At 28.2% G+C, this 25,143-nt stretch overlaps 1 protein-coding gene across 1 annotated transcript in view; it reads right to left on the minus strand.

Annotated features, from left to right (window-relative positions):
- Window positions 1–524: 524 nt before the first annotated feature.
- Window positions 525–25,143, minus strand: part of Phum_PHUM180840 (uncharacterized protein) — a gene marked incomplete at both ends in the record, with an annotated part of 32,065 nt that continues 7,446 nt past the window's right edge. Inside the window, 12 exons of the mRNA XM_002425147.1 lie at window positions 525–923; window positions 7,723–7,965; window positions 8,059–8,220; window positions 8,307–8,480; window positions 8,572–8,778; window positions 8,909–9,070; window positions 9,206–9,345; window positions 9,694–9,901; window positions 10,000–10,176; window positions 10,288–10,446; window positions 11,748–11,882; window positions 11,999–12,224. Of these exons, the coding sequence (XP_002425192.1) occupies window positions 525–923; window positions 7,723–7,965; window positions 8,059–8,220; window positions 8,307–8,480; window positions 8,572–8,778; window positions 8,909–9,070; window positions 9,206–9,345; window positions 9,694–9,901; window positions 10,000–10,176; window positions 10,288–10,446; window positions 11,748–11,882; window positions 11,999–12,224 (2,392 nt within the window). The remainder of the gene's footprint in view (window positions 924–7,722; window positions 7,966–8,058; window positions 8,221–8,306; window positions 8,481–8,571; window positions 8,779–8,908; window positions 9,071–9,205; window positions 9,346–9,693; window positions 9,902–9,999; window positions 10,177–10,287; window positions 10,447–11,747; window positions 11,883–11,998; window positions 12,225–25,143) is intronic.

The raw sequence follows: 25,143 nt of genomic DNA on the forward strand, positions 1-25,143 counted from the left end.
CGTTCAAATTATCGATTAAAAATTTTCAAAATGATCCCGATAGTTTTTCAAATCGAAAAAAAAAAAAAAAACTAACCGCTCGAAACCACAAAGATGGCCGACTCACAAAACTTATATTCGATATTTAAATTAAATTTTTCCGGTTTTGAAAATACCGATATTTTTTCATTAAATTATTATTATTATTATTTTTTTTCAGGTCGTCGCCGTCCCTACTAAAAAAGGAAAAAAGGAAAAAATCCCCCCCCCCGTCCATGATGAATCGTCATCGCCTTATTTCGTGGATTTTCATTCATTCGCGATAAATCTCACCGCGAGTTTTTTTTTTAAGCCAACTGGTTAAAAGTAATTTCAAATGACGTTTCAAAAAAAAACGACAACAAATCCTGCTCTTGAACTCCCTCCCCCTTCAAAAAAAAACCCTCCCCACCCCTTCCTTCCTTCATTTTAAAAGTTTTATTGTTAAAAAAAAAAAAAAATGGAATGTAGGCAACAAGTGATTTATATAAAATATGCTCATCTCATTAAAAGCTCTCGGATTTCATAAGAACGTTTTGAGTCGGGGAACCCCCTTCTTCGTCGCCACCGTTACTACCGCTAATTTGTTCGATACCTTCTTTACCGTGTAATTGGTCATTATAAAATTCATGGGAGACCGTCTCGGTTCGATTCGTCTCTTCACTAACCTGACAATTTGAAACGCTATCCGGTATCGGCAAAGGCTTGGCAACTCCGATTCTAACGATTCCCTTTGGAGCTCCTTTCAACGCCTGCACGGCTTGATCGAGAGATGCATTTTCCAAATTCGTATCGTTTACAAAAACGAGTCTGTCACCCGGGATCAATTGACCATCTAATTGTGCGACTCCTCCCGGTACGAGACTTCTTATAACGATAACTGTTTCGTTGGGATCCATGGGATCCTGGAAAACAAAAAAAAACAAAACAAAAAAAATTATTAATAATTTTAATTCCATTTTTTTTTCTTACAGGTTTGAGATCTCGCTTCTGTCAAAAAGGGGGAAGAAAATAAATTAACAATCACGGGTAATTATCGGGTAATTAATTTTTAATTTTTAATTCCAATTTATTAACTTCGTAAAGAAACAAACAAACAAACGAACAAACAAACGCAAAACAAACAAACACAAAGAATGTTCGAGTGTTTTCGACAGGAAATCTTGGAAAATTTGATTTAAAAAAAAAAAAAAACAAACAATTTCGCTTTCTTTTTTCTTTCAACTTTCTCCCTCCCCTCCCCTCTTCTTCTCCTCTACCTCCACCTCCCTATCCTTCAAAATTTTAAATTAACAAAATCGTAATTTATATTTTACAGGTGCCACAGGATAAATTATTACTTTCGCATTTTAAAAAAAAAATAAGGAAAAAGGAAAATTAAAATTTTCACGCTATATAAATAAATTTACTTATTACGCGGGGGAAAAAAAAAACGCAGTAAGTATTTTCTCTAACGCTAGCAGTAACGGTTTTTTGCTGTTGTTTAAAAATATTATATACGTGTATATATATAGATTTTGCTTTAGGTCATAAAAGTAATTTAACACAAAAGTTAATACACAACACAAAGAAATGCAATTAAACCTTTTTTACTTATAATATTTTATAATCAAAATAATACAATGCTATGGTAATTGTAATAACAATGCTATGCTCCTCTTATTATGCTAATAGTTAATTTTTTTTTTTCTAAAACGAAATAGAATCTCTTAGAAAAGAAAATAAAACGTAATAAAGAACAAAAACACCTGAAAAGGTTTCGTCTATTTAAATTCTCAAAAAAAAAAAAATCTTTCTTAGTGTTTTTCTTATCCACATATAAATACACACGTAAAAAGAAAAGGAGGACGGTGGGAGGGTGAGGGGGAAAGAAAAAAATTCGAATTTCGAAGGAAGGAAGAAAAGAAAATGATGATGATTTCCCTTTTAAAAAAATTCTACACTCTTCTTAGGAGGCTATATTTTTTTATTTTACGTCAATATCACTTCCAAAAATAAAAAAAAAAACCCATTTGAAATTCCAAGGGCTTCCCATTCGTAAAAGGTGTGTGATCAAAAAAAAAAAAAAAAAAGACAAAAAAAAAGAAAGAAACAAAATAAAATAAACTTAAATTGAAGTCGGCCTTTGAAAAAAAAAAAAACCTTTGAAAAAGAAAAAGGAGGAGGAGGAGGAGGAGAAGAAAAAGGAGGAGAAAAAAAAATACAGAAAAAGGTAAGGGAGAGGGAGGGAAAAGAAAAAAAAGTTTAAAGCATTAATTTTTTTTTTTTTCTTCGATTTAACAATATTACAAAAAAAACAAAACAAAAAACAAACGGGGAAAAAAAAAGAGAATAAAGTATAAAAATAAATCAGGAAAGCAAAAGAAAATGAGGGGGAGAAAGAGAGTGGGGGAGAGAGAGAGAGAGAGAGAGAGAGTAAGAGAAAGAGAAAGAAAGAGAAAACAAATGATTTCATTAAAATTAATAAATAAATTTTTGTTTTTTTTTTCTGCTTTTTTTTCATCATTAAAACTAATGAAAAACACTTTTTGCGGGGGAGTGCAGGTGGAAGAGGAGGAGGAGGCAAAGAGAGAGAGAAGGAGGGGAGGGGGAGGGGAAGAAAAAGTTGTTTTTTTTACTTCGATTTAAAAATCGAGGTGTGTCAGTCATCATATTATTCGAACCGCAAAACTTTTTTTTACTTTTTTTTTTTTTTTAACTTTGCAAATATTAAAAAAAAATAAATAAAAACGTAACGAAGCAAAACTTTCCGAGTTTTTTTTTTAAAAAAAAAAAACGACGCTCGCAAACTTTAACACGAAAATCTTTTTTTTTTAATAAAAAATAAAAAATAAAAAATTTTAAATTTAATTTAATAAATTATTAAAAGCTGGAATAATAAACAATTTTTTAAAATAAAACCCCGCTGCATATGGCACCCATAAATGCAATCGAAAAAAAATTTTATTATTATTATTATTATTATTATTATTATTATTATTATTATTATTATCATCAAACGGATTTTTTCCTATTGTCAAATAATACCCAATAAAGATATTGAATATTTTTTTTTAAATCGAAGCGTTTATAGCCGTAGTCATAGTAGCAAAAAAAAAATAAAAAACGTAAAAGAAAATTCAAATTTTTTTTTGCTCCTCCTCTGAATTTTATAAAAACGTGGAAGGGGGAAGGGGAAGAGGGGGAAATTTATGACGTCATAAAAAATAAACATTAATAAGTTTTGAATATTTTCTTTTTTTCCATTTTTTTCTTTACTTTTATCGAAAACTTTTCTTCGTATTATATTTACTTATTTTATTTTTTTTTTCGAAAATACGAAAAGTAGCAACGTTTTCACTTCCGCCCCCTTCTCCCTTTCCCTTCTTCTTCTCCCTCCCTTTTTTTTTAAATTTAATAACTAAACAAAATTCAATTTTCTTAATTGTAATTAAAAAAAAAAAAATCTATAAACTTTCATCGTAAATTATCATCGTAAATGACAAAAAAAAAAAAAAAACTCGGAAAACAGAATTTTTTTTTATATTTCCCTTCGAAAAATCCGTCGTTAAAAAAAAACGAGGAGGTGGGGAAAGGGGGGCAGGAGATTATTTAAAATGTTTTAAAACCCCCCTCCCCACACCCTCGTGAAAATAATTATTAAAAAATATATATATATTTTAATGATTTAGTATCGACTTTTATTATTAAAACGATATCCCCCCATTTTTTTTGTTTTTTTTTTAAACTAAAAACGCTTATTATTAAACACAAACAAAAAAAAAATAATAATAATAATAATGATAATAATCGTAAAAACAGCAAGAAGAAATTGAAGAGGGATGATGATGAAAAAGGACAGGAGGACAATAAATAAAATTTAATAGTTAAAACAATAATAATAAAACCAGATGCGTTATTAACAATAACGACAAAACATTAAAAGTTCGAAGCAATTAAACGTTTTAAAACCTCCTCCCCTCCCCTCTCCTTCCCCCCCAAAAAAAACTAATTAATAAAAGTTTTCCCCCCCCTTTCCCTTTTTCTTTTTTTTTATTACCGTTCCTCCTCCCAACCGCTCCCAAATAAATAAAATAAAATAAAATAAAAATTTATAATAAATTTTCTCTTTTTCGCGCGACTTTAAAGAACGTGTCGAAAATCATTTAAATGTGATAAAATGAATGCCACCGCCTCCCTCCCTCCCTCCCCTCTCCTCCCCCCTCGAAAAAAGAAAATTATTTTTAAAAAATTTTCAATTTTTAAATTACAACTTTTTGCCATCAACATTCTTCGTGTGTGTGTGTGACTTATTTAATTAACACATTCCAGAGCGGAAAAGCTCTCCAGACAAATTTTTCCTACAGTAAAAATATTAAATGGGACGAACGGGAACTGGAAAGCATAACACGTAACACGTAGCAAACGTTCAAAAAACGAAAATTGTACCCGAAAAGAAACAAAAAAAAAATTTTATATATATTTTATTTATTTATTTATTTTCGAATTTATCCACTGAATTTTCCTTTTTTTTTTTTTTTTTGGAAAAATTGCATGAAAACATGAGATGATCAAAAGGTCAAAAAATGAAATGGAAAAAAAAAGAGAAAAAATAAAAAAATAAAAGCAGCTTTAGAATTATTTTCGAAAAACGAAAAAAAAACGGAAACAGACGGTTTAAACAGATTCGAAATTCCCTCACCCTCCCTAAATCCCCCCAAAAAAATCACAAAAAACATGGAAAATCATTTTGTTTGCGTAATTATAAACGCGAGAGGAAAGGGGGAGAGAGAGAAAAAAAAACATTTTCAAATGACATTAACCGTAAGAAAAAATTCAAATTTTTTTTTTCTTTTAATCCTAATACCCCCCACCCACCCGGAAAATTTTGATTTCGAATTAAATCGATCAATTCTCGTTTTAATCATTAATTAATTAATTAATTAACTAAATAAATTTCAATTTAAAAAAAATAAAATAAAAAATTTCCACGAGTAAGTAGGATAATAATAAATTTTCTTTTTTTTTTTGAGTGGAAAAAATTCAACAGGTAACTAAAAAAAAGTTTTTCTCCCCCCTCCCCCGAATCGAAATAAAAAATAAAAACAAATTAATTTTAAAAAATAATAATAATAATAATAATAATAATAATAATAATAATAATAAAAGTTACACGATAACAGATAAAAAAAACTTTATAAAAAATAATAAAACATTTTTTATCATTCGTAATAAAAAAAAAAAAAACATAATAACAACACCAATTATAAATTTTTCATTTTTTTTTTTTTCTTGCTTTGTTTTCAGGCGGAGAAAATTTTTTAGAAGAAAAAGTCGAAACTGACAATCGATTAATCGCAAATCAAATTTTCTTCTGCTAATGTAATAAAGGTACGTAAACAAAATCGAGTTGACAGGGGAAGGGGGAAAAAAAGAAAAACGGTGAAAAATTGATCGCGTTAATAACAACGGCAGCAACATTTTAACAATAGCAAAGACGAAGTGTTACAGTAAAAGAGATAAATAGAATAGATAGAGAGAGAGATAGATAGATAGATAGATAGATAGATAGGGAAACAAAAAAGAAAAAAAAATTAAGACTTTGATAACAAAGTCTTCTTTTTCCCTTTTCTTAACTCGACACTCGCGCACGCACACACTCACAAACGTTCACTAAATAAAATTTAATAAATTTTTCACACGTCTTAACTTTTTTTTTTTTTTGCGACAGCAAAAATTCAATTGAATTCAACATACATTTAAATTACAAACATAGAACAAACAAAAAACAAACAAACGAACAAACAAAAAAAAAAACTCGTAAACTTGAATTGAACAAACGGAATTTTCATTTCTTTTTAAATTTATTCCGTTATAAATTACTTATATATGTGTATGTATGTATTATTAATATTTTAATAATGAGTGACTTTTCACTTTTTAATTAATAAAACAAAAACTCGTCGACACAACGTATGTGTTCTCTCTCTCTCTCTCACACATACATTTCAATACGAATAAAAAGAGAAAAAAGGTTCGACGACAAAACTTTTTATTGTTTTTTCTTATTTTTTAATAATTATTATTTCATCGTCGTTTCCCTATTTTCCCGAAATATCTTTTAAATTTCCTTCTTGTTTTTTCTTCTAAAAAAAAAAAGTTTTACGTAAAAACATCCGCCCATTATTATTCCCTAATAATAATAATAATAATAATAATAATAATTATAATAATTTAAAACATTTTCTCAAATTATTAAAAGCAACGAAACAAAAAAAAAAACAAACAAACAAACAAAAAAAAAAATTAAATTTTCCATATTTTTACTACGCTCGATTTATCGATTTTCGCGATACTACGTTCGATTTTTTTTTGTTTTTCTCATTACGGAAATACAATCAATCAAAATTTTTATAATTGGCAACATTGTTAAAAAAAAAATTAATTCGTTCAAAAAATTAAAAAACTAATTCGAACGTGCTTTTTACTTTTTTTCCTTTTTTTTTTTTTTTTTTTAATTTTTCTAATTATTGATTATAATTTCCCTAATTAGTTCTCATTAGTATTTTAACCCTTAAATTCAACCCTTAAGAATTTTAAGGAACTAAATTTACAATAAAAAATTCAAATTTCAAATTTAAATTCCAATTTAAAAAAAGAAAAAGTGAAGAACCTCTTTTACATGTATATTTAAATATAATAATATTAGCGATTAAAATACACATTTTAAACAATTTTTTTGTTGTTTTTCAATGACGTAATAGCAAATAATAAATAACAAACAAACATAATCAATTAAATTTAATTACATTTACTACCATTACTAAAAAAAAAATTCACTGGATGGTTTATCACGTATTTTTCCCACAAACCGGGATACCGGGATACTGGGATTACATCCACGTAAGTAAATTTTATTCGATAGAGAGACAAAAAAAAAAAAAAAAAATGAAATATGAAAAATAAAGAATAAATTAAAACGTATTTTTTATTTTAAAAACTTAATTGACTCCTTTCATCCTCAACGTTTATTATTAAACCCGTAGGATTTTTTTTTTTTTTTTTTTTATGGAAAAAACGAGGAAAAACGACGACTATAATTTCGTGTGATGAATATATACGAAGATGAAAAAATTAATTTTTTTTTTGAATGGAGGAAAAAAAAACTATTATTACTCTACTTAAAAATTTTCCTTATCGTGCGATAATTGTGTGTTACTGCGTGCCCAAAAAACGTATTATAATAATAATAATAATGACTAATGTAATGAATACGAATAAATTTTTTTTTCGATACTCTACAAGACTAGATTTTGAATACTAAAAATTTGCTCCGAATTTTTAAATGTAAATATGATAGCTAAATGGAACTAAGGGAGACCGAGATTCGTTGCTGGCCACGGATGGCGAATTAGTATCACTCAATTCGCTTCCGGACCACGAACTAACGGGAGATAAAGCAATGTGATCGTGAAGCCTTTTGTTAATGCCGCAAGACAAGCAAAGCTTTCTCTTGTCGTTGATGTTAAATCTCACGCGATGTTGATCTTTCACGTTTCTTTTCACCGAGGGATCTTGTAAAGACGATTTTTTCATGGATATAAAATTATTCGGATTCGAAGACGAGTAAAATTTATCGTTCGACTCATTCGCATAACCCGATAAAAACTCATTCGTCTTCTCGTCACCCTTAGGAGGTACAAAATTATTATATTTCGAGTTTACCTGATAGTCGAGAATGGAAAATCCGAGTCCGCGTTCTCCCTTGACCAATTCGATGATTTGCGGTTCCGAACTCCACATGGCAAGACCCGTGAGCGGTTCCAGTGATCGCGATTTCATTTTCGAAAAACTCCCGTCGGTTGCCGTGGCGGTTGTTGTTGTCGAAGCGAGAGAACCGTCTGATTTTGCTTTTACGAGACGGTCCGTGGCAGGAATTAAGTTCTGCAAGCTGCCACCCAAGATGTTCTACGATGAAAAAAAAAAAAAACCATTGAAATTTAAGAAAAACAAAAACAAAAAAAATTTTCTAAAAGTTTAATATTTCAATTAATAACTTACTCTTCCCGCAAAAGCTGCTTTATCTTGAGTTGTATCATTCAATCTGTGTGGTAAAGTGCTATCACTTCTGCGAGCGCAAACCATACGAACGCTCATGGATAAATCTTTTAAAATGCTAACGACTTCGATATGATTCATACCAAGCAATCTATATCCGTTTACCTATAAATTATAAAATCAAAATTTGTAAAAAAAAAAAAAAAAAAAAAATTAACTTCAACGACAGACGCGGTAATTTTTTTTTTTACCTCTAAGAGTTCATCGCCCGATCGAAGACGTCCATTTTGGCCAACTGGTCCCTCGGGTAAAATTGATCTTATGTAATGATGCGGTCGAACTTCTTGACCGTGTTCAACATCAACCGTACCTTCCAAACTGATCCCCAATCCTCCTCCCTCACTCAATTTACAAAGTTGAGCAACCTGAATATCAAAAAAAAAAAAAAATTTCGAAATGAAGGAACACAAAAAAAAAACAAATAATTAAACAAAATAATTTTTATCGAGTACTTACAATGATTTCCGAATCGTCTCCAAGTATTTTTTTCCACTTTGCTTGAATGGCAGCTTCAACTGTCGGTTTTAAAGTTCCCTCGTAATCATTATCTATGAGCATATCCAAATCGCAAATATCGATGTTCATATTGTCAGACTCTATATTTTCCAACATTAAATTACCCGAACTTTTTCTCTCGGCTTTTATTTCATTGGGTTCTCCGCTCTGTATTAAAAAAAAAAAAAAAAATAAAAAATACTCGCGATGTGCTTTTGTGGGGGAGGGGGGGGAAAGAAACGAAAATAAATTGTGCAAAACCAAACGGTCGCACACATTTTTCTACAAAATTGCTCACCGAACTTATAGCAAGATGAGGCAGTGAATCGGCTGAAGATGATATCGGAGTCGGAAGCTTTATTTCGGAGGCAGCAATAGCTTGTTGCAATTGTTCAAATTTAGGACCTCTCAAATATCTTTCAAGACATAGTCTGACGGTTTGGCCCGTTGATCTCAAAACCTTTTTTTTTTTTAAGAAAACAAAAAATCCTTAAGAAACTTTATTAAGAAATCAAAATCCTCTTTGTCATATTTATCTTTAAAATCACAAGACTCATAATTATAAACAAACATGGAGTCGATTATGAAAAATTACCTCGACAGCTTGATGATTGGTGTAACCTTGCAAAGATCGACCGTCAACTTCGACAATTCTATCATTAACTTGTATTTTTTTACACACGTCTGCTGCACTACCCTCGCTAATGCTTTTAACAAATATTCCAGAAAGTTCCTCTGCAAAAACAACAACAACAAAAAAAAAAAACATTAAGAAACTCTAATATTAGCGATTGAAAATTATAAAATTTAAATTTTTCTCTACGACTTTTTTTCTAAAATGTTTTTTTTTTCTTCCCACATGATAATAAACCGCGTAACTCCTTCCGAGTTAAATTAACGCTACCGATAGCAACGAAATTAAAAATAACCCAAAAAATGCTTCGCTTATTTCTAAACTACTTAATGTTCAGCCATTATAAAAAAAACAACAATTTATTATTTTATTCATAAGTTGTCGCGATTAATTTTGAAAAACAAAAATATTTCGACTTAATAAATTTTTAACGAGTTATTAATTATCACCTTTCTCGCAAACGTATCCTGCGATTGTGATCCCCAAACCGTGTAAATCTTTTTTTAATTCGACTGTGAATTTTTCCATTTCGGGAAGATCTGATGTTTCTAATGGTAGCATATCCATTGTGAGAACCGATAAAGAGGGTGCGGTGAGAATGGGTATAGACGATCCGACAGGATTTCTAACTGCATCCATGACTAGAGTTGCTTGCGGCTGCCAAAAAAAATCAATATTATTTCATTATCGAATATCATTTTAATAACAAATAATTTTGTAAAATGGCGCACAAATAAATTTTATTTCTTTCTTACATGCATCTCAATATCTTGTTGATGTTCTCGGAAAATAAAATGATCGTTGTAAGCTTCGAGTACGGGTGTTTGTCTCGAAAGTGTTTCCGTGTAACCATTTTGCAAAAGATGACGATCGAGTTCTTCGGGGTCTCCCAATATTTTCGTTGGCACAATGGGAGCGTGACTCCCTAAAGCCTGATAAAAAAAAAAAAATTTTTTTGTTATGATTATTATTATTTTTTAGAACGATCGGTCGTTGATCTTTTCATTTTCCATTTCAAATAATGATCATAAGTAAAAATTTACTTGATAATCGGGAGACGTGGGTTCTACGGGTCGAGCTACAACAAGACGAACATGGCTTCCGGATTGTCTGAGTACGGCGGCAACTTGTTCAGAGCCCATTCCTCGTAAATTAACGTCGCCGATTTGCAAAATATGATCTCCGCTTTGCAGGCGACTGTCCTGAGGAAGAAAATAATAATAATAATAATAATAATAATAATAATAATAATAATAATAATAAATATTAAAAATTAAAAAACTTTTAAATTGTTTGTAAATTAATTATTCACTCTAAGGACTGTGTAATGCAATATTACAAATTTAATCCTTAAATAAATTATTATTTACCGCAATTCCGTTTAAAATTCAAAGTTTCGAAAGTTTTGGGTCAAGGTAAATTTTTAGTTCAATATTAATTTTAAAATTTTTTTGGTTCAAAACAGTCAGTCACGCGAAACTAAAAAAATAAATAAAAAAACGCCATATCATACGTATATTTTCATAAATTTCAAAAATAATTTTCTATTTGGAATTTTTCAAAAATTTTTTTTTTACAATCGGAAACCTTTGAGAGAAAGAAAGAGAGAGAGAGAGAGAGAGAAAAAAACATTTTTCACTTACAGTAAATATAAAATAAATTAAAATTAAATTATGTTAAAGTAACAACGAAAAAAAAACCTAAATAAAAGAGATAAATATAAACATTTTTCAAATTAAATATAAAAAGATACTTTAAAAAATTATAATTAAAATTAAAAATAATAATAATAATAACTTTTATTTATAAACGTTAATTAGTTTTGATTTCTTTTTCTTTTTACTGTTGCACTCTTCGTATATTTTTAATTAGAGTTAATACTGAGTAAAAAATAAATTTAAAAAATTTACTTCTTCGATTTAATAAATTTTATTAACGAAACAACAACCATAAAGGAAAAAAACGGTAAAATTAAAATTTTTTTTTTGGCAAAGAATATACCCCATACAGCTGATAGGAAAAATGATAAAGATGACGACGATAATGATAATGACGGTAGAAATTTAGCATATAATACTGATTTGTTAATATGCCAGAAATTTAAATAATACGAAATCTTCGTAGATCTCGAGATCAAAAATTCTAATTTTACTTTTACAAAGAATCGCAATGAATTATTTAAAGTCTCTGCTCGATTAAATCGGTATTATTCAAATAGTTTTGTACTTACGAATCAGGTCTCTTCTCGCTTTTATTAAATTCAAAAAAAAAAAAATTTCTAAAATTTTCCAGTGCGACAGCTTTCCCTTCTTTCTTTCTTTTCTTTTTAATTTCGAATAAAACATATTAATTTTATAAAACCGTATATTAAATTGACAAATAACCTCCCCCCATCATCTCTTATCTCTCATTAATTAGTTACTTAACTCGAAGTTAATGAAAGGATTTTATAGCGTAAATAAACAACGTGGTAAATTAATTAAAAATTTAAAAATTTACTAACTCTGTCTGCGACGCCCCCCGGTAAAATAGTTTTGACGACGACTCCCGTACTTCGACCTCCGATGATACCAAAACCGAGACCGGAACCATCGTTGACAAGATCGATCACTTCCACCTGTGACCATTCCGTATTAAGCTGTAAATGATAAATTAAAATGATAACATTTTTTTTTTTTTTACTAAAAAATATTTTAAATAATCGAAAGATTGTTTCATTTAAAAAAAAAAAAAAATTAATTTGGTCCCACTAACCACCATGTCGGAGCCAGCTTTGGATGAATCGCTCACAGCCGATGGAGACCTGGCGACAGGGAATTGGTTTTCTTGTGTCTCCTCTTCTGCTTCCCTTGCCACTACCAACTCAACCAAACCCCTGGCTTTTTGAAGAATGCTAATAGCCTGTTGATGGCTAATGTTTGAATCCAACGGTTGTCCATCGATGGCTAATATTTGGTCCCCTTCCCGAAGATTACCGTCTCTGCAACGCAAAAAATTTATGCACGTGTAAACTCAGATGTTAGGGCAGATGATGGGGGATGGGAGGGGAGGGGCGCACGCAAAATGAATTAAACAACTCCATAAAAAATTCAATGGTGAATAATTTACCTTAAAACCCGACCCGACAAGGTAAAAAAATATCGAGTTATCAATTATTAATAAACCGCAAGAATAACACGCGGGGAAAACGGAAACCCTCCGTTCAAAATGTCGAGAAACCATATTTTCATAAAGATTGTAATACTAAACGATCCGGATTTTCTTAACATGCCGCAAAAACTTATGTAAAATTAATCAATCAATCAATCAATCAAATCTCGGTTTACATTCTTTTTCAAAAGAAAAAAAAAAACCTTTTAAAAAATGACCGATGACGTAAATTTTTATTCTTTTCAACATTATTCAAATTTAAATCGCACGTAACCATTCCTTAAGGGGAAAAAAAAAAAAAAAAGAAAAATTCTAATAAATTATTTCTTGAAAGAAAAAGGAATGGAAAGGGGGGAAAAAATGAAATATTGGAATAACGTGGGATGAACGAAAAGACATCTTCGTTACGTAAGTAACTAAGTAAATTCAAAACCTTTTTTCCTCCCTCTTTCTCTCTCTCTCTCCCCTGCCCCCTCCCTTATTTTCTCCTTAATTTATGTTCGGTTACCTATTTATTATTACAAAAGCTTTAATGTATACATATATATAAAAATTTACACCTGCGCAAAATAAAATAAAAAAAATGTTTTCCCCTCTTGAAAAAATACACAAAACTTATAATTTTAAAAAATCAATAATACTGGATGATAATAATAATAATAATAATAATTATTATTATTATTATTATTGTTATTTTTCCGAGCTCGAAATATTTTTTTTTTTTTTTTTTTTAATGAACGAAAGTCGTAAAATTTATAAATTACAAAAACAAAGGACAAGCTTAACAGCTTTACGCTTTTAGCTCAAAAGCTTAAAAGTAAAAAAAAAAAAAAATAAATAAAGAGACAGAAAAAGAGAGAGAGAGAAAAAAAATTGCAATATTACTTTGATTCAAACAAACATGTTTGTTTGTTTGTTTTTTTTTTTTTTAAATCCAATTTCTCTAATGTTCGATTCATCAATGAAAAACAAAAGCAAAAAAAAAAAAAACACCTGAAAGTTTTTTTTTTTTAATAAAAATTTATAAACTTTTATTTATTTATTTACTTATTTATTAATTAAGTAAATCCAAACAGTTTTAAATTTAATAAATTAAAAATTGTTGATTTTAATTTGTTTAAATTTATTTTCAATATCTCATTCACGTATTTATTAAAATGAAACGAGCAAAGCTTTTCCATTTAACAAAAAAAAAAAAAACAGCAATAATAACAACAACGACGACAAGAGTTAATTATTTTAAATTTAAATTAAAAACAAAAAAAAAACAACAACAACAATAATGATAATGATGGCAATATCGCTAAAAATAAATTATAAAAAAATAAAAAATTAAAACAAAATAAAAACTCAAAAAGCCATTAAGGTAACCGTGTTTATAATGAAGTAATTTTCGTATCTTTTTTCCCGCCCCCTCCTCTTTCCCCCTCCCTCCCTCGGGGAAAGCTAGAAAGGCTGGCGACCTTAAAAAAAAAAAAAAAAAAAAAAAAAAAAAAACGGTTCGAGAATAGCTAAATTAGGTAATTCTCTTGTTACGTATGAGTCGTTCGTTCATTGGTTCGTTCGCTCGCTTCTTTGTAATTATTAATTAACCTTATTAAAACGATGGAAAACAATAGTCGAAAACCATCTTTTAAGACTGAAAATCCACACGCTGCCGTTTTCATTCGCCGAGCTTTTTTAATATTCAACCAGAAAATTGAATAAATATATATATATATATATAAACTTTCACGCTGTGCTTTCCAACCGTAATTTTTTTTCCCCCTTCTTTCTTTTTTTCTTTCTCCCCTCGAAAAAATAAAAAAAAAAAGAAAAAGAAGAGGAGAGAAGAGGCGGGGGAAAGGGCAAAAAAAAATTTAATTATTTCGGACATCGTAACATATCGAATCTTTAAATACTTTTTAAACCTTTTCAAACGTACCTGAAATATTTATGTAACCCTTTACCCCCTCCTCTTAATTTCTATTTTTCTTTTTTTCCAATTTTATCAAACGTCACGATGTAATTAATGTATTTTCAAACTTTGTGAAATTTTTGACGTTTTCCAATTTCATCATCATTTGTTCGAAAACGAAAAAGAAAAAAAAACATGGAGGGAAGAGAAACTCAAATAAATAAATAAAACCGAGAAAAGCTCCATACATGAGGAGATCATGTCCGAACAATTATTCGAACCCAGCAAAATAATAATTAATCCGTTTTAATAACACTTTTATTAAATTTCTAACTCTCTCCCTCTCCCTCCCCCTCTTTCTCTCTCTTTCTCTCGCGCCAACACGTATTATTAAAAAAAAAAAAAAATTGATATATTGTTTAATAAATAATTTTCCGGAAAAAAACGTCATCATCACCGGTGAAAACCATACGAGGAAAAAATTAAATAAATAAATAAACCTTACAAATAAATAACATTTTCCTTTTTTCTTTTTCCTTCTCTACTCTTTCTCTCTCTCTCTCTTTCGTTTTTTCTCTTTCTCGATTTTCAAAAGAACAAAAAAATAATATTAATAATAATGATGATGATGATGATGATGATAAAATAAAATAAAATAAAATTACAAACTTTTGAAATAAATTTTAAAATCGTTTCAACTTGAGTAAATTTCAAAAGGAGAGCAGGTAGGCAGGCAGGGAGGCAGGTAGGGAGGCAAGCGGGGAGGCAGGCAGGCAAACAGTTCGACGAAGTTGACATTTCAAGTCTAAAAGATAAATAAAATAAACCTTGTGATCTTTTACCCCGTTAAATAATAAGTTCGTTTTCTCAAAACATTAGAAAACATTTATTCACGAGCCCAAAAACGAATGACGAAATTGACAACGTGGCGTGCTCCCCTCCCCTCCTTCCCCCTTTTCCCCTTCCCCTCTTATTTGTTTTTTTTTTTTTAATTTAAATGAAATTTAAAAATTTCCCGTTTGAAAATTTTTTTTTTTTTAATAAAATTTTTCCTTTTTATTCGACAGATATTAAATTTTGAAACAACAAAACAAAACAAAACAAAAAAATTTTTTTTTTTCATGCAAATTTTATTTGGTTTCGGAAAAACAAATACAAACCAACTTTTTTTGGGGGGCGGGCGAGCCGAAGGGGAGGGGTTTAGCAGGAGGAGGAAGAAAACAACACGTTTATTTTATCGTACATTTTTTTTTTTTTACCTTTTATATTATTTAATATAAACAAATTAAATTTTTCACGCACCGCGAGGGGTTTAAAAAAAAAAAAAATGGAAAATTATTTTTAAAAACATTCATTCGTGAAAGAAAACATTATTATTATGTTTATATTGTAATTTTCCGTTTTTCCCGTTTTTTTCTTTAATGAAAATATTCGGAAATCGACATTCGATTGTTTAAAAATCAATTTTTCCGAATAAAAAGAAAATTTTATTTATTATTATTCAAAAACCATAACAACAGAAACAACAAGAACAAGAAACGAACGGGAAAAAAATTATTTTTATAATCGAATTTTTCTTCTTTTTTTTTTTTTTTACAATCAACATCCATTGTGTTGTTTGCACATGAAAACATTAAATGGTTTTTCGTTTTTTCGATTTTTGTTTGCCCCCGAGAGAAAAAAAAAAAATGATGTTAAACAGAAGCGAAAAATTTGTTGTTGTTTTGACTGACGTTTATATACATTTGGCATGAATTTTAATTTTGCGAAAAAAAAAAAGAATTCATGCCAACAGCTGAGAAAATTCATAAAATGTCGATGTTTTCATTCGTATTAATTGAAATTTTTACGGTTTTTTTTTTTTTTCTTTTTCTTCTTCTCCTTCTCGTCTCACCGATACGAACAAAAATTTTTAAAACATTTTCTTTAGAAACGCATTTTTTTTTTTTTTTTTTTTTAACAAAACGAGACTCGATTCGAATTTAAATCGTCTGAAAAATTTTTTTTTTTTACGTTATAATATTTCCGGCGTTCATAATTCCGCGAATTCGAAAAGAGGAGAAAACTAAAACCCCCCACCATCACCACCACCACCGCCTACTCGAAAAAATGATTAAAATTTGCCTTTTATGAGAAAATATTTTGGAAGAAAACGTAACAAATACAAAATTTTTCCAACTCGTATTAAACCTTTTCCACGCGCAAATTCTTTAAATAAAAGATTAAGAAACGCAATCGAATAAAATAATAAAATTGATGACGAATTAATTTTGAAAAACCGGAAATGGTTAAAAATTTTAACGAATTTTTTTTTATTTCCCGAAAGAAAAAAAAAACAACTGATTTCTTTTAATAATTTGAGTTGATTTTTTTTAATAATTTGAGTTGATTTATTTTTAATAATTTGAGTTTTTTTTTTTTGTTTTTCTCCGGGTAAAATTTAATTTCTTTTCCTTATCGTCATAGATACCTCAAACAAAAAACTTTATTACCTCAAACAAAAAAAAAAGAAAAGGAAAAGAAAAGAAAAAGGAAAAAAAGGAAAGAAAAAGAAAACCGACGATAACGTTTTTCTCTTTGAAAACTCTTTAATTAAATTTTAACTCTTTAAAAAAAAAAAATTTAATTTTCCTTAAATAATCACGTAAAAAAAAAAAAAAAAATTTCTGTAAATATTCCAATCTCCCCCCCTCTCTCTTCTTCTAATTTAAAATGATTTACATAAACACGTGCGCGCGTGCGAGCACACACACACACAGATTCTCTTTTTTTAAAATGTAAAAAAAAAAAAATAATATGAACTCCGTCTTCTTTTGATTTGACCTTTTTGACTACTATTATTATTATTATTTTATTTTATTTTATTTTACGACCTACACCTTTAATTTTCTTTCCTTCGCACCTTATTAGATTTTTCTCTCGATTCGCCATCTCATTTTATATAAAAGGTCAGACGATTTTTTTCTCTCTCTCTTTCTATCTCTTCCTTTTTTTAAAGAAGATTTAATATGAGTTTTAAAAGCGTTCGCCGCTCGGTGGGGAGGGGGGGAAATATTTGAAAGCCACCGACCACCGGAAACAGGAAACTTTCGACTCGAAACAGGAAAACTAAAACAAAACTTTTTTCGCACACTACCCCCCCCCCTTTTTTTTCGTTTTAAGCGACGGCCAAAAAAAAAAAATCTTTTTCATTTTATTACAAAAAACGTAAGATTTTAAAATTAAATTAAAAAAATAATTTAACGAAAGGTAAAAGCTCGTCCGAAACGCAAAAAAAAGAGAGAGAGAGAGAGAGAGAGAGAGAGGAAAAGAGAAAGAAAACTTTATTAAAAGATAACTTCTTCTCGAATTTAAAAAATTTAATACGTGCTGAAATGGAAAAAAAAAAAATAGAAAAAAAAGATGAAGAAAAACAAAATAAAACAAACAAACAAACAAACGAAAAAAAAAAAAATACTAATAATGATGATGATGATAAAAAATTTAAAAAAAAAAAAACGTGATCTTTTAAAACCAGACAACCCCGGCAGTGGGAAATAAAAAAAAAAAAAAAAAAAAAAAAAAACCGAAAAAAAATTTTTTTTTTTTTTCCCCCCATAAATTTTAGGTGAAGTTTTCAACAACAACTTAAGGGTTGTCTTTGTCTTTGTCGTCATCGTCGTCGTCCTTATTGTTGTTGTTTTTTTTTTTTTCTTATGTTTTCGAATACATTACGAATCTTTTTTCGGTACGGCAATGTTTGAACACAACAAACTTCAAAATTGTTTTCCAAATTTAAAATTCAATTCAAAACAATAAAACAAAAATTCTAAATATATTTATATATATTAAAATAGCGCCTTAAAACTTTTCCTCCGAGTTTAAGAAAATTGTTTCGAAAATACTACATCAAAAAAAAAAAAGAAAAACCAACGGGGGAAAAAAAAATTAATAAAAAAACTCTTTCTCTCTAATTTTTTTTTTTTTATTCTTATATACGCGAGATTTATTATATATAATATTTTAATATTATAATATATATTTTTAATTTAATTTATTATAATTATATTTTAATATATTAATTATATATATATAATTTTTTAATATTTACGTAAAATAATAATAATAATAATAATAATAATAATAATAATAATAATTACGATGAAAGAAAGAACAAAAAAACGAGCAACCAAATCGGAGGGAATATAATAATAATATAAAATATATAAAAAAAAAGAGGGAAAGTAAATCTTTTAGAAAACTTATTAATAAAAAAAAAAAGAAAAACCTTAAAAATAAACTTTTCAAAGGAGTAATAAAAATAATAATAATAATAATAATAATAATAATAATAATAATAATAATAATAATAATAATAATAATAAAAAGGAGGGAGGGGAAATGAAAAAAAAAAAAAAAAAAAGATTTCAATTTAATTTCCATTAAGCAAAAGATTTCAAGTTTTGAATTAAATGTCGTCGTCGTCGTCGTTCATAATACTCAACAAAAGCTTTTTTTTTTTTTTTTTACATAAAATAAAATAAAAATTATTTTTTACTGTTTCGTTCGTTTCCTCCTCCACCCCCCCCCGCATCCCCCAACAATATAATTCAACACCTTTTTTTTTTTCGTTTAAACGCGTCCACGTTTGAGAATCGATAAAATATTGATCGATCGTTCGATGCAAGAAATAAAAATTAAAAATAAACACAATTGAACGGATTGCATGCAAGGCCGAACGAAAAAATAACTGCACAAAATTATTAAAAACCGCATTTTGTCGTAAAGGAAAAAACAAAAAAATTATAAGTAACCTTTATCGATCCTTTTTTCCTTTTTTCTTTTTATAGGAAAAATGGGAAAACCTTCAAAAAAAAAAAATGGTAAACCATAAATTTATATCGAGAAGGAATTTTCTTTCTTTTTTTTTTTTTAAAAAAATTAGTTAAAATATAAATATAATGTAAATATTTTTTGCTTCCTTCATCCTTTTCTCCCATTTTATCGCGAAACCTTTTTGAATAAAAAAGAATGCACGAAGCAATAAGTATTCAAACCACCGTAAAAAAGGTTTTTTTTTTTATTTGAAAAAAAAAAAAAAATTAAAAAAAAACTCTTTTGATTCTCTCTTCAAAGGCTATTTTCCGGCCGCATAACTTTTCCAATATCGACTCGTAAACATTTTTCCCTCCCCCCCTAGAAAATACCGACGACGACGACGACAACAACGTGAGAAAAATAATATTTTAAAATTAATATGTATATAACCTTACACCGACGAATATAAGGTAAACGTATAAAAAAAAGAAAAAAGAAAAAAATTCGAAAGAAAGAAAAAGAAAAAATGAAAAATGAAAAATTTGACGTTTTCCTTTCACCAAACGACTCCAACTCTCTCTCTCTTTCATCGAAATAGGAAAAAAATTCATGATGAAGTGTGACGAAAATAGAAAATGAACTGAAGTCAAAGGTGCGTGTACGTGTGTGTGTGTGCGTTCGTGCGTTCGTAAGGGTTATTTCCTATTAGCAAAACGTAAACCGTCACGAAAAGACCGGAAAAAAAAATGTAAATCGGATTCTCGGATTCGGATTCTACTTATAAAAAAAAAAAAAAAATAGAATTTTCTCGAAGAGGAAAAAAAAAACATTTCAATTTTTCAGTTTTCCAACCTGATTCATTTTTCATTCTCGTTTATTATTAAATCATTATCGTTTATACTTAGTAATGACGTTTTTCCATTGCGTTACGTCAGTCAGTCAACCATTTTTTTCCTTTCTTTTCCTTTCTTTTGTTTTTTTATCGTTTTTTTTTTTTTTTTATTTAATTCACGGACTGAACCACCGCAAAAAAAAAAAAAAATTACCTCGAAACACGAATGAAAATTTACTTAGTATTTTTTTTTTTTTTTTTTAAATAGCTACGGGCCAAATCTCGAGTGTTTATTTTATACTCTTTTATTTATTCTTTTTTTTGTTTTTCCTTCGCATCTTCTGCAAATTCGTAGGAAGGTATATAAAAAAAGGTATATTAAATACGTAGAAATTCTCAAAGCGAATTGAAACGAAACCAACGACAAAAACTATTTTAAAAAAAAACAAGAGTTAAATTATGCAAATCCTATCGAAATAATATTATAATGCACGGCAATTTTAAAAACGTTAAATTATACTCTCTACAATTCGGAAAAACGACGACTATCGATTTCTTCCCCTTCCCCTCCCACTCCCCGCCTCTTTAAAAATAAAATAATGTATGAAACGAACTAAAAATTCAATATTTTAAGAATTTTTTTTTGCTTGAAAATAAAATAAAAATAAAAACGCCACGTTGAAAAATTGCCATCGTGATTTACGAGCAACAACAACAACAACAACAACACAAAACACTTCCTTGTGTATATTACAAAAAAAAACTCTTACATAATTCATTATTTATTTTTTTATTGACCGTATGAAAACTTTTGACCGAACCCCCTCCCCAAGGCAATTTTCATTCACCGTTTTTTTTTTTTGAAAATTTTTGGTAAAATCGTGTTAACGAAATTTTTATAAATTATAAACCCGAAAACGTTTTTTTTTTTTTTTTTTTTTGGGGGGGGGGAAAAATGACTTAAAATAAAGTCGACAACTAAACCGCCGGGGAGTCGACAAACCATAAACCCCGGTTGGTTTTTTTTTTTTTTTTTGTAAAACCTCACCGCAACTACCCTCCTGCAATTGCGAGCTTTCAACCACGGGGGGGTTTTCATTCCCTCCCCGGTAAAAAAAAAAAAAAACGGAAAAAAAGAAAAATCGTAAATTAATAGTAAGTAACCATAAAATTCTTTTACAAAAAATAATAATAAACCGCAAGTCTCGTAACTAAATGAGTCATTTAAATTTTAAAAAAATGTCTGTCGCGAAAACGATTCGAACCGCAACTTTTTTATACGGAAAAAAAATAAAATAAAATTTTCTCTTCGCGGTTTTCCCATATTTTCCAGTTTCCCCCCGAAAAATTAAAAATAAAATAAATATCACAGTCAAAAAAAAATGAAATGAAAATACAAAACCAATAATACTACTAAATACAAAATTGAATTTTTCTAAATTTTCACATAATAATAATAATAACATTTTCATTGCACCGGAAATAGAAAAAAAAAAAACGGAAAATTTTTTTAATGAAGAAAAAATGGCAAATTTTTTTTTTTTTTAAATCGAAAACCTTAAGCTCAAAAGAGATTATTACGTGAGATTTAATAATGACATTCATAGATAAAATTTTTCCAAATCACGGATTTCATTTTTTTCTCATTATTTCCTCCCATGATTTAATTTATTCCCTTCCAACGTTTTTTGCTCCCTTTTTAATTTTTCCCATACCTCCCCCCCTCTTTTTTTTCGTTATCGATGACTTAAAAAAAAAAATTTTTTTTACGGAACTTCGAATATGAGATGATGATGATGATGATGATAAAAGTTGTTTTTCTTCTTCTTCTTCAATGATAATTGTGTTTTGATTGCTTTTCAATTTTTTTTTTCCAAAGACTTGAAATTCGGTAAAAGCAATTGGAAAACCTTTTTAAGATTTTTTTTTATGCGCATAAAAAAATAAAAATCTTTTCCTTATTTATTTTTAAATTAAGCAAAAAAAAACAAAAAACCGTTCGAAAAGGTTAAATGTTAAAGAGCACTTTTATTTCCTCAAACCCGTTTATTTACATTTCCAACCTCCCCAACAAAAAAAAATAAATAAATTATAATTTCCCCCCTCCCCAAAAAAAAAAAAAAAAGAAAATAAGGGAAATAAAAAAATATCACGGGACAATTTACCGGCTATATATATATTTTTATTTTTAAACCAGGTACGATAAATTTTACTTTACAATAAATAAATAGATAAATAAAATTCACTTGTTCCAAACTAAAAAAAAAAAAAAAAAAAAAAAAAATCAGCAAACTTTTTATCACTAAAAACGTGCTTTAATAATTTTTCCGCCCCCCTCTTTTTTTCCTTTTTTTTTTCCTTTCTGGAGTGTAATAAAAAATATACGTGGACATTAAGTTTTTTTTTTCTTTTTTTTTTCGCAAGATTCAGCATTTTTCACGAAATCGAAAAAAAAATTATAAAGGAGCATAAATTTCGAAAATAAAAAATCTCTCTCTTATTCAAATGACTCTTATTTAAAAAATAAATATATATATTTACCGAAGAAGAAATAAAATTTCGAAAGGAAACGATAATATCACCTTTTTTTATCTTTAAAAAAAAAAAAACCTCTTACGAGCTATCAGGTAGTTAAAAATATACCGGATAAGAGGTACAAAAAAAAATTTTTTTTTTCAATTCACACAGTGATAGAGACGTAATAACGTCAGGTTGTTGCAACAGGAAAAAATTTTTAACTTTAAATAATTATCCTTTTTAAAAAACAAAGGAACGAAAAAAAGGATTAAAGAAATACGGAAAGGGGAAGGGGGAGAAAAGCGCGTGACGGTAATTAATAATACGGCAAATTACTCCCGAAACGTGACTAAATGACGTGACACGAGTTAAAAAAAAGAAAAATATTTTTTTAAAAAATGATTTCATTCATTTTTATTTAAAAAAAAAAAAATTCTAATTAATTAGGAAATGGCGACCGTTCCCACCCCAGCCCTCACGGCGACTCGAATCCCTCTTTTTATGACACCGATTCGGGGAGTTCCGGGGAGAAAAAATTTTAATTTTAGGGTAATTTAAAAAAAAAAAAAATATTACTGCCAATAATTATTATTTGAAACGGTTAACCGATCGAAATAATAAAATATAAATTATTTATAATAACGGATATTCCTTGTAAACACCTTAATAAATTGATTTTTTCCCACCCTTCTCCCTCCCCTCCCTCTCTCCCCTTTTTGTTTGTTAATGTCGCATGCATGGAAAATGAAAAATAAAAAATAAAAATTTTTTTTCAATCCATTTTATTGATAATATCGGACCGTCAATGGCACTTAAAAACGATGCCTTAATTAATTGAAAACACGAAACGGAATAATTTTAAATTCTTATTTTATTTATTTTCAATTTTATCGTTACCGGTGGTTGATATTAATAATAATAATAATAATAATAATAATAATAATAATAATAATAATAATAATAATAATTCATCGAACCTTTTACGCTCATCGTTTCCGGTTTATTATTATTAAGCCGTGCGGATTTTTTTTTTGTGCCGGGAAGAAGTTTTGAAGTTTAAAATTTAATGAAAATCCCGTAATAAAGTATTTAACGTTTTTAAAAGGAGGGGGAGGGGGAAAAGGATATTGCTTTTACTGAATGTGACAGATTCAACGTTTCGAACAACATAAATTCTATTTCGTTTCGTTTTCGTTTTTTTTTTTGCGCTGCTTCGCTTTAACAAAAAAAAAGCAGAAAGCAGAAAGAAATTTTTTTTTTTTTTTTATTTTTCCGATAAAAAAAAAAAATTCCCTTTTTCATTTTTTTTTTTCTCCCACGGACCGTAGAAATTTTTTTTTTTTTTTTTTTGGGCCTGTCAATAAATTTACAATTTCCCGTGAAATTATATATATTTGGTTTTCTCGTTTTCCGATTCAAACGTTTTTCATTTCGAATCGGTCATTTTACCAAAATGTATGACGTGAACCTTTCGTGTACCGTCGACCTTTCCTTTCACAAAAAACGTTTCCTTTTTCCCAAAGAGAGTTTTTCCATTTGAAAATCGGAAACCGAACGAGGGAAAACTGAAGTGTACCTTTACCGAAAACACGAGGAAAAAAAAAAAAAACAATTTTTCTTTCGCTTTGTTTGCAAAACAACAAAATGCGTTCGTTTCGAAAAAACATGCGGTAGAAATAAACCGCTCGTGATATTTTTTTTTTTATTCTCGCAAACACACATTTTTACTCTCGGAAAATTCTCGAAAGGAAATAATTTTTTAAATGTCACGTCGAATGATAAAGAGCGATGAAAAAGCAGAAAAATTTCAACCATTATCTACCCCCCCCCCAACAAAAAAAAAAACAAATTCGAGAGAAAAAAAGACCATTTATAATTGGAACAGATGTAAAAAAAAATTGTAAAGGACGAAAGGAAAAAGGGAAAATTCGGGTAAAAAAAAAAAAAAGGGATAAACTAAATTAAAGTAATACGAAATTTTCCTTATGACTTGACAGTTATCAAATCAAAAGTGGCAACAAAAATTCCAGTTTCGTGTGCGAGATACGAAAAGAAAAAGGAAGACAAAAAAAAAGAAAAATTTAAATCAAACCAAAAAAAATTCAAATTTTCCTTTTTTCCTTTTTTTTTTTTGACAAACCCTTCGTCAGATTTTCCCCTTCCCCCTCCCCTCCCGAAAAAAAAACCGATTCGAATCTTTTCGAAAAATCTACGTATACGAACTAATACAAAGTTTTTTTTTTTTTTTAAATCGATTTTAAATTTTTTTTTCCCCATTTGAAAATTTTTAATTTTTTTTTTTTTTTTTTTTTTTGTTTAATTTTTTACAGCTATAATCTGATTAAAAAGAAAGCAAATACAAATAATAATAATAATAATAATAATAATAATAATAATAATAATAATAATAATAATAATAATAATAATAATAATAAACGAAATACAAAATTCAATAAGTAATAAAAAAAGAAAAAAAAAAAAGTAAGATTTATAAATCATGTGTCAAAACTTAATGGAAAACTTTCAATATGTGTTTCATTTGTTCCCTTTAACCCTTTTCCCCCCCCTAAACTCCCCTCGTAATTTTCAATTTCCTTTACGACCAAAATGGAAAAAAATGAAAAAAAAAAAAAACAAACAAACATAGAAACAAACAAACAAAACAAAACAAAAGTTTATAAAACTTTAAATTCGCATTTGAAAAAA

The sequence above is a fragment of the Pediculus humanus genome, genomic scaffold, assembly GCF_000006295.1.
Source record: "Pediculus humanus corporis 1103172107529 genomic scaffold, whole genome shotgun sequence".
NCBI classification, from domain to species: Eukaryota; Metazoa; Arthropoda; class Insecta; order Psocodea; family Pediculidae; genus Pediculus; species Pediculus humanus.